We start from the raw sequence: 16,732 nt of genomic DNA, 5'->3' as shown, positions 1-16,732 counted from the left end.
GATCTGAGTCCATTAAGCAGTACTTAAAGAACGTTATGAGTTTATCATTTCAGATTAGGTGTGAGATATCACTTCCTTCAAAGAGCTGTTTAAGCTGCTAGTAACAGGGAAAGCCATTTCTTGAGTTTGCTGTTTGCTTTGTCTGGGAAGCCTGAGAACCTCATCATGCCTCTGGACTATGTGTGTTTCACTTACTCTTAACTTCTTGTGATTGTCTGGCAACTGTGAAAGATTTCATGGCAAGTTAAGCCAGTAAAAGGAAGGAGACCTATTAGGCAGATTCAGTTTGTGTTGTATGTAAAACAGATGCTTAATAAAATTAAGAACACAATTGAGGATCTCTTCTCTGTTACCTAAATTGCCATTAATATATTCCTGTGTGCAGCTAATAGTCCGTTTGGCTGCTCTCGTTCCAAGCCCAGTGGAAGGAGGACTGATGAGCAGCGGCTGTGCAGGGGACAATTGTACCGGGCTAACTGTCCAGCATTTTTTCTCTTCCCCATCCCTACAGGGCTTGCTCTCAGAAATCCTCAGAAAGGAAGAGGATCCCAAGACTGCCTCGCAGTCCTTGCTCGTAAACCTTCGGGCTATGCAGAACTTCTTGCAGCTGCCAGAAGCTGAACGAGATCGAATTTACCAGGACGAAAGGGAAAGGAGTTTGAACGCAGCCTCTGCCATGGGCCCTGCACCTCTCATAAGCACACCGCCCAGCCGGCCTCCACAAGTAAACTGCTCTCTCTGTCTTTTGGATTGGCTTATTGTGCTTTCTGCATGTCCTGCTGGGTGATGCCTTTCTTCAAAAGAGGAAAGATTTTGCTGTTGTATTCTTTAAACGCTCACAGAATCATTATTTGCAGTGCATGTCACAAATTAAATTTAAGAAATGTAATGGATGATAGTAGCAGTTCATTACTAGCTATTTTCTAGTTTTAAGATAAACTCCATCCATTATGGCCCCCACAGAGTTTTTTTTTCTTTCTATTGACACACAAGCTTTATTAGGTCTAGGATCATACTGTCTTTTGTTATCTTTACTTTTTTCCTGTAATTCTCAGGTGTCATTTTAATGTTAGAGTTTTAAATAGGGATTTTGAAGGATTTGGACCACTAAACTGAGTGGGAATGAAAGCAGAAGTATGAGCACATTGTATTGCCTTTAAAATTATATTCCAGAGAGCAAACTGGTTGAACTAAATGTCTAGGGGAGATAAGAGTCGCTCCCAAAATTCTGGGGGAACCTTCATCAGGTCAAGCTGTTGACAACTGGGCAACAAAACAGTCTTACACTATCCATTGCTCTGAAAGTTTGGCATATGTGCATTATAGTTTCATTCAGTTTGTGTTCAAATGAAACTCCTATTGATTTCTGTAAAATCTGGTGTGATTTTTTCTTTAAATCTCCCAAAATGAGAAAGTCTGACAGACTTAGATCCATAAATTCAACAGTGCAATCCTTGTGTCTGTCGGAGAAACTCTTGATGCTGGTTTTAGTGTGCATGAGAAATAAAGAAACGCAATTGTGAAACAAACAAACAAAAAAAAGAAGTGTACCTTTTCTGAAATACTTGACATTGCTGGTCAAGGTTGTACCTTTACAAGGACAAAACAAACTGATCTAGAGATATGTGGGAATGACAGTGTGCTAGATTCACTATACAAAGCAAGGCTTTAGGACTGTGGAAATTTTGTGATGGTTGTGTATGAACACCAAGCCTGTTTTTAACTAAACAGGCTCAAGCATATGCCTACAACTATATCCTGTATTTATTCTGGATGCTACAAATTCCTACAGATTATTTATATAATTTCTGATGGATGCCAAAGACTATGCTAAAGGAATGAATAGTAAGGACATAGGAAAAGGGAGGACAGAAGATCACTTCTGACCTGCTATAGTACTTTTCACAAGAAATGGAAAAAAAATTAACAGAAAGAACAGACTGTGCTAATGGTCTAGTTTTGCTATCATTAACTGAGTTTAGTCTGTAAAATCCACTAATGATACTCTTCAAGATTAAGTGGGAGAGTCTATTTACATAGCAGTGCTTTAGCAGGAAATAGTTAAACACAGATAACTGTGTTTAAAACAACTTTTGAGTTTGGATTAATACCTGTACATGCTCCCGCAGCCCAGGTAATTCAGAGCAAAGGCTAACCCTCCTTCTTAACTTATCTCTTTCTACCAAGGTAATGTCTCACTCTGTCTCAAGTGGTCTTGGGCAATTTCACAGCTAAACAACAGAGTTAATTACAGGACCTTCCAGAAGGATGTCGAGTCAGAGGTAGTTCTTGTGTTGGTTTTAATTCACACTTTAAATTGTCTAAATTTGCAGCCAGAAAGAGAGACTTAGGGTTGTTTGTACTTTTTACAGACAAAACGTAAGTCCAGTTTTTTGGGGGGGTGGGGCGGGAAATCTGTCTCTACTGTGTACTTGTTTACATTTGCATGCCATTTTTTTTTAGTGGGACTCAGGAGTATTGTTAGTCTAATCACGACAGTTAAAAGTAGAAACAGCATACGGTTTTCTTTGAATCCTTTTTAAAGGGAAAACAGGTTAACAAGGAATCCTTATAGACTAATACTTGAGAAGTATAGAACAAAACAAGCATTTTTTTTAACTACTGTATTGTTTTTTGTCATTCAACAAAATGTGAGCACTTTGTCTACTAGGCGGATGAGGGATGTGGAAACATCAAAGTCTAGATGCTGCATGACTTTTAACATGTTGCCAGAATTATCCACTTATAAGCACACATAGCACTTGCCAGCTGCTACTAAGTGTTTTGAACCCTAGGTTTGAATATTTAAATATCTGTCTTAGTAACAAAAGTACAAAACTTAATGCTAGAAGTAATAATGAAATTATTCTAGTAATTGCCCTAGCAAATATAATTTTACAGATTGTAGCAGAAATAAACAGTAGTCAGGATTCTGCAAAATTCTGTGCAAGCTAGTTCTCTAATTGCTGCATACCTCCACCCCACCCCAAGAAAAATGACCACTGTTTATTGAACGTTTGATACTAAGGAAATAAAACTACCAACGTGCTTATTACTAAAATTATTATGAGCAATTATTTAACGTTCACTGCATAGAAATACAGCATAATATTTTTCTAGCTTAGCTGTGAACTACTTGGATAACTGTTGAAAGACAAAACAGACCATTTATCCTGACAACAGAATTTAGGCAACAGCCAGCATATTTAATATTAAATCTTTAGGCCAGTGTAACATTTGAAACAATTAAACTATGAAACCATGAAAAATGGAAGCTAATATGCCACACATGAAGGTTTATTTTGCAATTGCAAGTTATCAGTTTCGGAAGGATGTGAAAATAAACATCCTGAAAAGAATCTATTTTGCATTTTTGTGTTGCCAACTGGTGGCCAGACAGTAGAGCAGATTTAACCATTTAGCAGCTGGGGTTGTTCTGTGTGAATTTTATATACCGTTACATGCAGAAACAGAAAGCGTGACCTTGGAGGTCTGATAGGATAGTAGGAGCTCACCAAGCAGAAACCCTGGTGGCTGAGTTAGAAGGAACTGCGCTGAATTTATCTCATTTTTACAGCATTCTTACTAGTTGCTACTTGAGCTAATGTATCTGGATTGTTTCCAATTCTTTTTTGAAATCCTTTAAGAAGCTCTTTGTCCCCCTTACATTTCTCTTTCTCTCTGACTTAAACAAAAAAGCAAAATCTTACTAATTTTTTTTAATTGAAATCATTAGCTTCTAATGCATGAGCTTTCAGAACCATGTTTAGCCCTCTGAGCTGGTCAAGTTGTTAAGTCTGTTACTATCTTACAGACTGGTGAGCTGAGTACAGAGACAGAGTACACAAGAATTTTCCCTTGGATGTTGTTAACTTTACCACCTCCTGGGGCAGAATCTTGTCTGTTGGGCTCTTTCCTGGGGCAGTGAAAGGTATAAACATTAGCATCTCCATCAGATAGGTACTGCACGGAGATCTAATTCAACCTCTCCAACTTAAAAAAAAAAAAAAAATCCTTTTTTTATTTCTTTTATTCATATATTTTTTCCCCTCTTCAACACCTTCAGCTTGCAGATCATATGACATCTATCCTTTCCTAGTATTCCTAAGTCAAGTGCAGTGAATGGGTCTATGGCAAATTGTTTAGGAATGAGAGGATGTGAGGATAGTTCAGGGGATGCTGAGTGTCAAACTGTGTTCAGAGTGAATAGAGTTCCCCAGGAAGATACTAGGGATGGCCTCTAGCATCCTAGCAGAGTCTCCCTCCTCCTCAGCTTGGAGAAAGGATGGAGACAGGTGACCAAGTTACAGATTTGTTTTCTAGTATATTCTGATAGTTAGCCATCCTACAGTTACGCACACTTCTTTCTCAGAACAAGTGATCCCAGTTTCAGAAGAGCTGAGGAAGAAACTACTCCCCACCAATATTCCCCAGAGAAAAATTGTGCTGACTCTTGAGGTCCATCATGATCCTGTGCAAAAACAGAATACGTATAAAGTCAAGAGCAGAATATAATTTTAGCAAGGCAGCTTTTTAAGAAATATCCACAAATCTTGCGTGAACTATGGTTTTGGCTGCTCGATTTAAAAAAATTTTGATTTTCATAAATATTCTCCTGGCCTCCTTCTGACCACATGTAAATTAGACCTTTTTCATGATAAAGCAGTTTCAGATTGGATCCCAGAGAAAGGATGCCACTGGTGTTTTGGGTAACACTGCTTTCTTGGGCCTTGAGGACCGGTGAACTTGCATTTCCAGGAACTGCAGATAATGCCTGCTTCATACAACTTCATGTTGGAGCCCTGGAGTTCACACATCATCCATCACCACCAGCAAAATTTTAATTTTTAAATTTGAGATTTATTTTGGTAGTCCTTGTGCCAAGTTGCACTTTAATGAAACTCAAAATGAACAAAATAATAAATGCAACCCTCTCCTTCCCCCGTGAAAACCACCATGGAGGAGAGTTAATGGAAACACTGACACTTAACTATAACTGCACTTCCAGGCGCCGCAGTAATAATGGAGTAGTAAACCTTGTCCTGATAAAAGCTGTTCTGAAAGCAACAGCATTTATTGTACCTCCTGTGCTATTTGCAGAGTAGAACTGAAAAGTAGTTTGTTTTGCCTGGAATGAACTACTTTATGAATTTTAATGTACGATGTAATATTAAAAGCTAAACCAGGATTAAAGAAGATTTTTGTTCCCAAGCTAAAACAGTACTTATGAGAATGTGTTATAAAAGATTTTTTTGTTTCAGTTTTGATGAGGAAGAAACGAACTTCCATGTTTGTGAAAACTATTTCAGATTGGTTATTCCTTCTACAGTCACCTCTACTTTGTTTAGGAAAATCAAATGAATCCTGAATTTCTTGCTACTGCACTTGGCTTTATTTAATGAGAAGATATCTGTCTAGAAGTGCTGGGAGGGGATGGATGTGTTATTTTTTTTCCAAGTATTTTTAAATGAATAAACTGATTGGTGATAGGAAGATGGCCAAAGGAGTTTCTGATTCTCAGTATGTTACACTTATAAAATAATGCTCCCTTGTTCAGTTAGTATTTGCAAAATTTGATTACTATTAAAAAAAAAAAAATTACCTAATCTATGATTTGTTTCCTAAACAGAAAATGTGGCTATATGTGTGGGTGCAGTGAGAGGTTGTGTTTAAGCATAGATGAGATGGGAGATTATGCTTTGTTTTGTTTTTCTATCCAAAATGAATACTTTTTCTACCTCCTCTCCCAAGTCCTAAGGTTGCATTGGTGAGGGCTTTTTGTTTTTCAGTTTCTTTCTTTCTTTTTTTGAGGAGGAGGAGGGTGTTTTTTCAAGTCAGCTTCAAACAGCCTCTAGCTTGAACTCAATTCTAAATTCAACGCAGCAGGCTAGATGCTTGCTATGTATAAATTATGAAACAGTTTTATGTATGGATATTCTCCAAGAGGTTAATTAGCATTATTGCATGGAATTCATCAGACCAGAGCAGACCAATGGTCCATCTAGTCCAGCCACAGTCTATATCTGATCTTTAAAGAGAAATTGTTAAGAAACAGGGGAAGAATTTTTATACTTGGCCAGTGATGTAAATTGGAGAGGGAAGGAATATGGCTGTGAACTACAACTCTTGATAGTCCCCAGGCCCACCATTTTATAAATTTAAGACTTTCATTCTCCTGAAGATACATGGGCTAATATGGCATTTGGATGCAGATATTAGAGTTTTGTTGTTCATTTTCCAATTCAATATCAGCAGAAGGCAATAGGGCAATATGAGCCTTTTTCTTTCTTTTTTTTTTTTAACTTCAGTGACACATTAGGTGCCATTGAGTTTATGATCTTGTATAAAAATAGATGTGATTTATCAACCAGAATGAGGATTTTCAGTAGTTCTCTTAGGTTAAAAGCATATCTGTACTAAATTACACATGGAAAAGTGTGGACCAAGACTCACGATATAAATTGTCTCCAGTGAGGTGTGTGAATTCTGTTTTTTGATGATCTGGCTGTTCACTCTACAGTTCATTTCAGCATTGTATGAAGTACTACTACAACATGAAGCTGTGTTTTGAAGCTCAGTGGTAATCAAAAAGCCAACATGCTTGCAGAAAAGACATTTTGATTAGGATCACAAGAGCAAAGAGTTTCCTCCTCAAAATATACATTATACATCCTAGGACAGTACTTTTCATCTTCTTATCTTTCCCTGAGGACCTCACAAGATTAGATACAAGTATTTCTATCAGGAATAACTTCACTAAAATTTAAATCGCTGGTCCAAGAACGTGAGTTAACAGAGCCATCACTTTTAGTTTTCTAATTAACTTGGCATGATTTTTACATGTTCATGGTGACTGCTGTCTCCAGTAGTAAATATCACGTTCCCACTGGTCATCAGTTATCTTTTAGTGAGTCCTTTTCATTTAAAGATTATAAAATTGCCACTGATTTTGTAATTTTCAAATTGTATCACTGCATGGTATTCAGATGAACCTGCTCTTGCAACCTTATGCTAATTTGCTCAGCATGAGGCATTTCTTTCCCCACCCTAAAGCGTGAAGAAGAGGAGATTCATGGTGCTACTCCTCATGCTGCCTGCAGCCTGGTTCCTCAGTCATTTCTGAGCAGCCAGTGGCCTAGGCTTGGCCATCCTCTGCTGTGACATCACCCATAAAATGCCACACTGCAGAAAAAGAAATACCTCACTCTTCAGGTTGCTGCTGCAAGGTGCCAGTTGCTTGCAGATGGAAACAAGCCATTTGATATACTCCATGCGTAAATAGGAGATTTTTTTTCCATTTTCCTTCTGATTTAGGACTCTTGATTTCAGTGACCAGAAAGGCCAATGCCTGCCAGTAGGAGGCAGGTGGATGCATGTATCTTGTCCTTGCTGAGGTCTCACATTTGCTGCTAATGATCATGTGTTAGCACAGCTCTGGAAATGCCTGCTAGACAAATCAGGCTCAGCAAAAGTGGCATGCACTCCCAGTTTCTAGGCTAGATTATTTTATCTTAAAAGTACCATGGAGGATAGTTAAGCTAAATTGAGCATGACTTTTCTAGGAGTGTTGATTTTCCTAACTATGTCCCTCATCCAAAACTCTTTGCCTCTCTTGTCGTGAGACCTGTGACATGAAAGCTCTTATAAAGTGAGATTAGAAGATGAATTATCATGTTGTCATGGTTTCCCTTTGAACCCAAAGGGACTTAAGAACACAGAAAGATGCTGACTTGCACTGGATTTAACTGATAGTGAAACTGGTTTAAGACACATCCTTGAGAGCAGGCTGAATCACCCTCTGGAATTGCCTGGCTCTGTTCATTAAACTTAGAGGTAGCTTGGATGACTAACTTAGACTAGACAGCTAACTTCCGGATGGCTAAATTAATTCAGCTGCCAAGAACTTCAGTATGAACCAGCAGGTTTGAACTGAAATCTGCAGGCTTGATTTTGCATCATCACCTTGAGGGTTCTTGGCAGAAATCCAGTCTTTCCTCTCCTCTGAAGGTCCACTAAACTGAGGCAAGTGCTGCAAAGAGGAGCTGCTAAAGAAAGACGCTTTCCTTAGCTGTTGAGAGTATTGCAGGGACATTCTGAGGAGATTCTCGGAGAACCTGCTGATTTTTGTACCTCTCAACTGATAGCACATAAACTGCAGATGCAGCAAACACGGAAGAGGTGGTAGTGTGGTTATTCTGTCTTATTTTCATGTGTTTTTCCTTAAGCCAGACTGAAAAAAAAAAAAGAATAAATAATTAAAAATATGTATATCTGAAGTATGTAAGGGAAATACAACAAGAATTAAGAGTTTTAAGAAAGCCCTTACTTGATTTCATGTGTGATTGAAATATGCGTTAATCTTAATTATTGCTTTCTTTAAAACAGCTTAATAATTAAATCTATCAGACAATATTTTAAAAAGTTAAATCTGAAGTAACAGATTTTCCATGGTACCATGCTTTTGAGTGTACTGGACGTGAACAGTGATTTTTTATTTTTTTAATTTCTTTAAATTTATTTAGAGATTATTTTATGCCACAGTTATAATTTTTGCTTAATTTGTTTGGTGCAAAGAAATCGTGTAAGGATTCACAAGTGTCTACAAGACTGTTTGACAAGTTTCCACATAATTTGTCTTATGTCATGGAAATTTACAGTGGTCAGCTAATGGTAAGTCATATTTTGGGTGCATTCACCTGTTACAATATGCTGAATTTTCTCGTTTCCCAGTTGTCGGAACTATGGATAACTTACAGTGCTAAGTCTTCAACAAGCTGAAAGAATGTAAGAGCAGTATGGAATAAAAGGAGTAAAATGGAGAGGGGAACTGTTTAGGAAGGGAATGAGAGGAAAATGACTCTTTCATAATGAAAATTGTCTCATAACATATTTTCTAGGTCAAAACTGCAACTATCGCTACAGAAAGAAATGGAAAAACAGAAAATAATTCCATGAACATTAATGCTTCCATTTATGATGAGATTCAGCAGGAAATGAAGAGAGCTAAGGTGTCTCAAGCACTGTTTGCAAAGGTGGCAGCAACCAAAAGCCAGGTAAAGTTTATGGGGCACAACAGCCTTACTTTTTTCCCCATTTGTTTTTGAGCTGTTTTTGTGTAATTTTTAGTGACTGTCTGTGGGTTAGTCTGATGGCATAGTGCCACAGTTTGGAGCTTGTGTGAGTCCACAGGTAGAGTCTGGGTACCTTATATTCTGTACTGATGCAGCTCTGAAAGAGTTCATTTCATAAACCTGTAGTTGACATGGACGAGACAAAAACTCTGTGCAATCCATCTACAGTGGTGCTAAAGTAGTCTCGGAGCTTTGGTGTCTTGCAATTCTCTGGGCTGTAATGAGGAATGCCAGAGTTCTGATTTTTGTTCAAATGAGTCAGAAATGGGGCTCGGTGAAGCAGACCCAGTGTTGAGAGTGTGCACCAGGGGTGGGGCAGAACTGTCCGTGTCTAGAAAAAAAAAAACACGCTGCAGTCACTCCAGTTACATCTAAGAAAGCATGTATAGTCTTTGTGGAATAGGATGGCTGCATGGATACCTGTGTGTGCATACATGCTTATTGTACATTCTGTGTTAGCCTTTGATGAGTGGTTTTCTATCCTTTTTTCTTTGACTGAAGTATTTCTGTCAAGTTTAGTGGCAGGAGAGGGAAATCAGTGATCACTTGTTGATGTGATTATCATAAGTGACATGTCTTCTGAGAAAGATCACTGGAGTATGCAAAAGCATTGATGTAGCTGAGAATGTACTCAAGATGCAAGTCAAGAAAAAACTCATAGAAAAATGGGAGCAACTAAAGCCACTGCTGTATCAACACTTGATAGAAATGGTAAAAGCACCAGTGCCTGCAATGTTAAATTTTCATGTCAGATTGCTTGCTAAGTCCAGATAGTCACTGGTCCCATACTTTTCTAAAGTTTCTTCATAGAAAGCGCAGCATCTTCCAGGGTAAGCTGTCAGCAGTCGGTTAGACTCGTTCTTGTGCCTTCTGGATTTCAGTGTTGATTTTCTTGTTTATTTTATTTGACCTTTGACTTTTATGATGATCACATTTTGGAATCTATTCCATTTCATTGTACGGAAAGGTTGTTGTCTTTTAAGTTATATGTTGTAAGGAACATTTAAAGGGATAGTTTGGAAATGTTATATCAAAATGATTAAACTCAAGCTGTGGACTGTAAAAATTGCAGCTTTATGGGCCACATGCCTGCCTACCCTTCAATCACTGTCAAAGTGATAATTTCTACAATAATATGTTTCTTTTATTGTGGGATTCTAAACACCAAGTGCTGTTTAAACATTAAACTGAATTGTTTATGTTAGTGCTGTACTCAGTGTGTCATACATCAGGCCACTATAATCTCCCATGGAATGTAAAATTTCTGTCATGAATCATGGCTTGTATATCAGAAATTACTGTAATTTTGATTGGAAATTACAGGGCTCTTGAAATGTTTCTAATTATGATAGAATGTTACAGCAGCTCCCAACCTGTGTGCTCCTCAGATGTCTTTATTTACATGTCAAGACCAGGGGCTGGAGAACTGTCCGTTCTCTACACCCTTCCCTTCCCTTTGCTGTTCTCCACAAAACTAAGGTATGAATCTGAGCTGTTGGTCCACGTTCTTCTGATCCGAGTTTGTGTCATAATGTATTTATTTAAGAATGTAATCTTAAAATTTCTAGGTGGGAAAGCTCTTCCAATTCTGATTTGAGAAGAAACAGTTAATCTCTTTTAAAATCAGCATTGGAAGGACAAAAGCTTCCAAAGGATGAAGTGCTTTTTTTGGAGTGTTAGTACAAAAATTTAGAATCTTGTGCAGACTGTGCTACTGAGTGTACAGAACAAACAAGAGAAAACAGTTCTTTTCCAATTCATTGTGAGGAGCGTCTTTATTTTCAGAGGTTGTTTTTCTCCTGTATTTAAGCAAAATAATGTTAATTTATGTATTAAGCAAGTTCTCAAGATTGTATTTAGCCAAAGTGCCATTTGCAGTAGAAACGTGCTTCACAAAAGTAACCTCGTAGGTAAACTGAATGTGTTTGATCTTAACAGTTGAGTACTAGTCAGACAATCAGTATTTATAAAAAATAAAAAAACATTTGTAGGAAAGTCATGTATAGTAAGGGAAATCTGTCGTGAAAAAATTTGTATTGGAGCTTGTCAATAGTAAAGGGAAAGGGACGAAGAAATCTCTCTTGCATGAACTAGAGACTTGTTCAAACATATTCTTTAAGAGGATCTTATGGTTCATTGTTTTCTTTAATTTGAGGATATTGGTTTCTCACTCCAGAGTGGAAAACCTGGGATAACCACTTCCAGTTATAATGCAAAGTCTGGAGAATGCATAGTAGAAAATTATGTGTTGGTTAAAAATTTTCATTTTAAAGCTCACCAGAAATGAATATTCTTCTCTTGCTTTGGATACAGAAATTTGATTAACTTGATTAAAGTCTTGGGTTATGGCACCAAAGAGTATGTGACCAAAAACAGTGACCCAGTGGACAAAGATAAGATTTTGCTGGAGGGCTTTATTTTATTATTTTTTTCCCAGAAACTGGTTCTTGTCAATATCAGATTGGGTGTCTAACTAAGCAGCTAGCATCTGCAAGGTGGCTGGGTTTGCCTGAGCTGGGAGACTGCAGATAATGTTCTGCTGAGTAGAGCACTTCGAACAGAAGAGCTATTAAATGATGTGCTACAGAAGTTTCTATTTAGGTAGTGCCGAGGTAGAAATCAAGCATCCTTTCTTGCACTGTGTTAGCGCCTTTGGCAACAGTTACCTGGTGCACTGGGGGCCATGCGTGGTCTTGAATTGAGCTGGATGGAGCAGAGATCATAGCACAAAGATGGGATGATGGAAGCAGGAATAGATTGCAGTGCTATCAGTGAGATCATGCTCTGCCCTAGATGAGTGAGGATTTGCATACTTGCAGTTTCACAGTGCGCTTTGCTGCCAACTCACTCAAAAACTTCTTGGCTCTCCTCAAGAAATGGATTTGAATCAGTTTGGGTACTTAGCTAGGAGGTTCCTCCCAACTGAATTATTTTCCCATATAGAAATGCACACAATCTATCTTTCAAAAATTCCTGTATATTTCAGGATCAATATCTTATCTGCAAAATAAATTCTATTTCTTTTAAATTCAAGATATATTCCTTAAAAGTTACAATGTTTATACAAAGGAGCTGGGAAAGATAATGTAATTCAAATTGCTTAAATACATAATATATTTTGGAGGTTTTAGAGTTGTAATCAGCAAAACATCTAGTGTCAATATTTAAAGTCTTATGTTTTTATTGCTTTTGGTCTGCATAATAGGCCTACGTATTTTTTGTTAGGTTATGTTGAAAAGAGAGCTTTAGAATAACATCTACAAATGAAAGACCGAAATGTTTACCACGTGTTTTGTCTCTATTCACAGAGTTTTTCAGTGGAAGAAGGGCAAATACTAACAATATTGTTTGCTAAAATTTAATCAGCCCACCTGAATAAGTCAAAATGAAAAGAATCCACACATAAAATTTTGTGTAGTATGCATTACTTTTAGAATTTAATCATATTGGGGTTTCATTAAATTTATTACCCAACAGTCTGATTCAAATAATTCTGAGAGCATATTCTTAATTTCGTTACTTCAAATAAAAAAAGTTGATTTGTGTAATGATCATTAAGGCATCATGGTTCAGTAAGTGTGCATTGGTTACAATGTTTTCATGTGGGAGCCAGGGATGAGGGTTTTTTTTGATGGTGACAGATGCTGAAATCTAATTTTATTCCATAAAAACAAACAAACAAACAAAAAACCCAAACCTAGGAGCCCCAAGAGATAAGGGAAGTAGAGACTCGTGCTCCTGTATGTTTGCTGCACAGTAGTTACTTCTGTGGCTTACCCTGAACAGATAGTGTGAAGTAGGAAAAAAACCAAAACTTTTCTGAAAATCAGCTTATGTTGCTAAATCTTTCTTAAATTTAGGAAATTGCAATTTGCTAAAACGGAGGTGATACCAACTTCCATATCTCTGAGAGTCCTGTGTGCTACAGTACATAGCTGTTAGTTTGCATTATTATGCCTAAGTAAGTTTACTGCAGAATAAATAGGGAAAATCAATACTCTTCTGCATCTGCAGTACTGAAGATTGCTGTGCATGTGCAGGTGGGTGTCACACACCCACTGTCCTCCCTGAATAAAAATGCCTGTGTGTTGAAGCCTTTGGCTGCTGGGGCACTTGGTTCTCCCAGGATCATGCTCTGATTTTAATGTCAGAATAAAACCAATAGATTATTAGCCATAATTCCAGAATCCTTATATAATTAGAGAGAGTTTTGACCCGTTACTTTCGAGCTGTTGCATGATGTTGCCTAATTTCCTGTGCCTCTGTCCCTGGCTTTCAGTTCTGTTAGGCAGTTATACCCTTTGCAATGAGTAGTTCTGCATGCAAAGCATGGAGGTACAGTGTTTTAGAACGTGCTATAGACTCCACCCTAAGCCATCACACAAGTATTTTGTGCAGTGGAATTCTATGAGAAGTGTTGACTTTTGGCCTTAGTATGCACTTTGAGTTCCCTCCTCTGAAGCTGTGCCTGGGAGGGAGCACAGGGTAGGCATTGAGAAGAGCATCTCCCACTTGTGAGTAGATTGGAAGGAGTTAAATGGAAAGGGAATGCTAAACATTGGCACTGAAATTGCTTTTGGTGTGCAAATACCATGCTTTTCCTGACATAAATATTTTCAGAATAGGCCATTAGAGTTCAGGTATATAAAACCTTGCTTTTGCTGGAAATTTTAATGTTGTAGTAAAGCCAGAGATTTATAGTGAAAAATTGATGTCTGTTATCTCACTTTTATCTTTTAACCAGCAGTTTTATAAATGCTATATCTTTGATCTGGCTTTTTCCATCTAGAGACTGAGCTATATACTGTAATAGGAAAGTCATTTTTAAGCAGCTTCCCACATTGAACAAGCACAGTATTGTAGATCTGGCACAAAGATGTAACATGCCATTACCACAGATATATAACGATCTATTCAACTGTTTTCCAGTGGGGGGAAAAGAAACCTTTTTATCACCAGGAGTAACCCTCTGCTGACAATGTGGCTTTAGGAAAGGGGTCTCCATTTATTCTCAAAGCTGCTTCCTCAGGATGCTGCACCTCATGCTGTCCTGGGGCGGCCTGGCCTGGGGCTCCGTCCTTCACCCCGCTTCTCCTGCTTTGTCTCCCCCGTGCAGCTGAGTCACTTCCTGTTTATAAATCTTGGCTTAAAACCTCCTTTCTCCCCACTCTCAGCATACAGTGGGTTCTCTGTGGAGTGGGGAGGGATGCTGCACAAGCAGCCGCAAGGTAGGAACAAAACTGCACTTGGAGGCCTTGAGGCCTGCTGCTCCTCTCTCCCACCTGGAGATAAGTCCTCATCCTCGCAGGAGAGTGAGGTAGCAGACCTTAGCAGCAGAAGCAAACCATACAACAGCCTCTCCTTTCATTTTCTTTAATGTTCCCCCCCTCCCCCCCACGGTGATTGCTCTGGCAGCTGAAGATGTGCCATGAGCAGCAGGAGCTGGGATGGGATCGGGTGTCAGCAGGGACAGGAGAGTAAGAGTGTGAACCGAGAAGGCAAGATGGGCTCCTGTGCTTGATCAAGAATGGCCCCATTAAAGCAGTGTGTCATTCAGTGAAACTGTGAAACTTGGCAGATAAAGCTGATTTGCTTCTTTCACAAAATATCATATGGCAGAGTCAGTGTGTTCTGCCTCGCCCGGGTCAGGAGGAAGAGGGTTTTTGGGTTTCTATTGCAGCAACAAAAGGAGTGCTTAAGGCACTCCAGGCTCTTCCTCTGCCCTTGTTTCAATTTTGTTTACATAGTGTCTTCTCAGAAATAAAGGTTAAAACCTTAGGAAATTCCACTAGGAATGTTTTTTTAAAAATTCTTTCTCAGATGATAGAAAAATGAATTTCAGTTAGCTGGCTTATTGCTCAATCCAGGTAGAACTGGGGTAGGACTGGCGTCAGTCCTGGTCGCCTCCATTTTATGGAGATGACCTTGGTTAAGCAGGTTGTCTTCAGCGAGTCTTGGGTTCCCACTCGTAAAAAGTAGACAGTAACTCCTTGAGTCAGCAGTGGTGCACTGAAGAGAAACTGCCTTAAAACCTCTGAGGTGGTTTATATCAGTGTGCAATTGCCCACACAAATCTGCATGGGGGGGAAAAGGCATTAAATGCTGATAGAGTTGAAGCCAAAGAAAAAAGGTTCAGCGTGGAAAATGCTTCACTCATAACAAAGGACCATACTGACCACTTCAAACCATTCCCCAGGGCCTGCCAGCCCTTTGCAAATAGGGCAAAGGTTGGGTTTGTTGACACATGGATGAAAAAGCGGCTTCCTGAACATGCCCTACATATGGGGTCAGACAACTCTGGTGAGAGGCTCCCAGAACAGGTTGAGGAGCTGGTGGCAGTTTCAGGAAGTATTTGAGCCCTAAGGAGGGGTTTCCTGGAGGAATGCAGTACATACCTGCCCTGTGCTATTCGGGAGTTAATGCTTAACACTGTCATAGTCTCATTCTACACTGTGTCCCTGCCAGGCTTGGGGCTGAGGCTGCTGGGCACCAAGCAAGTTGCAGTCCCAGTTCACAGGTAACCAGGTTCTGTGGTTCTAACCAGGTTCTGTGTTTGGTGGCTTGACCCGGTGGAAGGATTAGGGTGTGGGGGAGAAGTGAGGAGAACTCCAAGTTTAAGTTATCAAATGTGGAAATGACAAAAGAGAGCCAAGTAGAGAAAGCTTTTCACAAAATATAAAATTCTGTTAAGGAAGCAAGAAGGCACAACATAAGGAATGTTTGGTACATGTTATTGCAACTGAAAAATCAGAGTATGGAATAAATTATAGTTTAGCATAATCCATAATTTTACAGTTTTCATTTTGAATTATTTATCTTATTTGATTTGATTAAAGATAAAATGAGTTGACAATATATTGAATAGCTCTGCATGTCTTAATGACAAATGAAAGATGTCCTTATTATAGCTTTCCAATTGAAAACATTTTATTTGTGCTGTTTCTATACAATTCCTTTTTGTTTTTAAAGCACATTTCAGATATGCATTGTGTACACATGATTCCATAACCCATCAGGCTTCAGTGTTGCCTCAGTACCTCTGATTCAGTAAATCAGATCATAGGCAGCATGCTGTCATATAATAAGGTGTCTGATCCTTATTACCAGTTTGTTGATGCACAGACTCCTTCAAATTGACCATTGCAACACATGGTTTCCCCTGAAACTAGCTGTGATAATTAGCGTGGCTCTAATGAGACAGAATGTCACTGATCTTGTGCTGAACTGTCGAGTATCGACGCTACGGATGGGAACTGTCAAAGCTTGCCATCTGTGACAGAGCTTGGCATATTCCATTTGCAAGGTAGAGCATGCTCAATAGACTGTTTTTAAACAAATGGTCCATTTCTTGATTAGAGCTCTGTGTTCTGCTACCGTGGAAGACTTTATATTAGAGTGAAACTTTTTCTTTTTTTTCTTTTTCTTTCTTCCCCCCCCCCCCCATTTTTATTCTTTTGTGGGGTACGCTCAGCAGGAAATGACCATGTTACTGATTCGCAATCCGGGGCCTGCAATCCTTTTAACCGTGGCCTATCAGCTTTTTGAGGAGAGCTGGGGGGGGCTGATCATGTATTTATTCTCCTTCTTCCCCCAGTTTTCTT

At 38.8% G+C, this 16,732-nt stretch overlaps 1 protein-coding gene across 5 annotated transcripts in view; it reads left to right on the top strand.

Annotated features, from left to right (window-relative positions):
* Positions 1-16,732, top strand: part of SATB1 (SATB homeobox 1) — a 91,507-nt gene that overhangs the window by 56,420 nt on the left and 18,355 nt on the right. For all 5 annotated transcript variants that reach the window (XM_021386070.1, XM_021386071.1, XM_021386068.1 and 2 more), the window contains 2 exons: positions 512-724; positions 8,898-9,053. In XM_021386070.1, coding sequence (XP_021241745.1) covers positions 512-724; positions 8,898-9,053 — 369 coding nt within the window. The remainder of the gene's footprint in view (positions 1-511; positions 725-8,897; positions 9,054-16,732) is intronic.

Source organism: Numida meleagris, chromosome 2 (assembly GCF_002078875.1).
Source record: "Numida meleagris isolate 19003 breed g44 Domestic line chromosome 2, NumMel1.0, whole genome shotgun sequence".
Classification (NCBI taxonomy): domain Eukaryota; kingdom Metazoa; phylum Chordata; class Aves; order Galliformes; family Numididae; genus Numida; species Numida meleagris.
The sequence above is the reverse complement of the archived record's forward strand: the minus strand, read 5'-3'. Positions and strand labels throughout refer to the sequence as shown.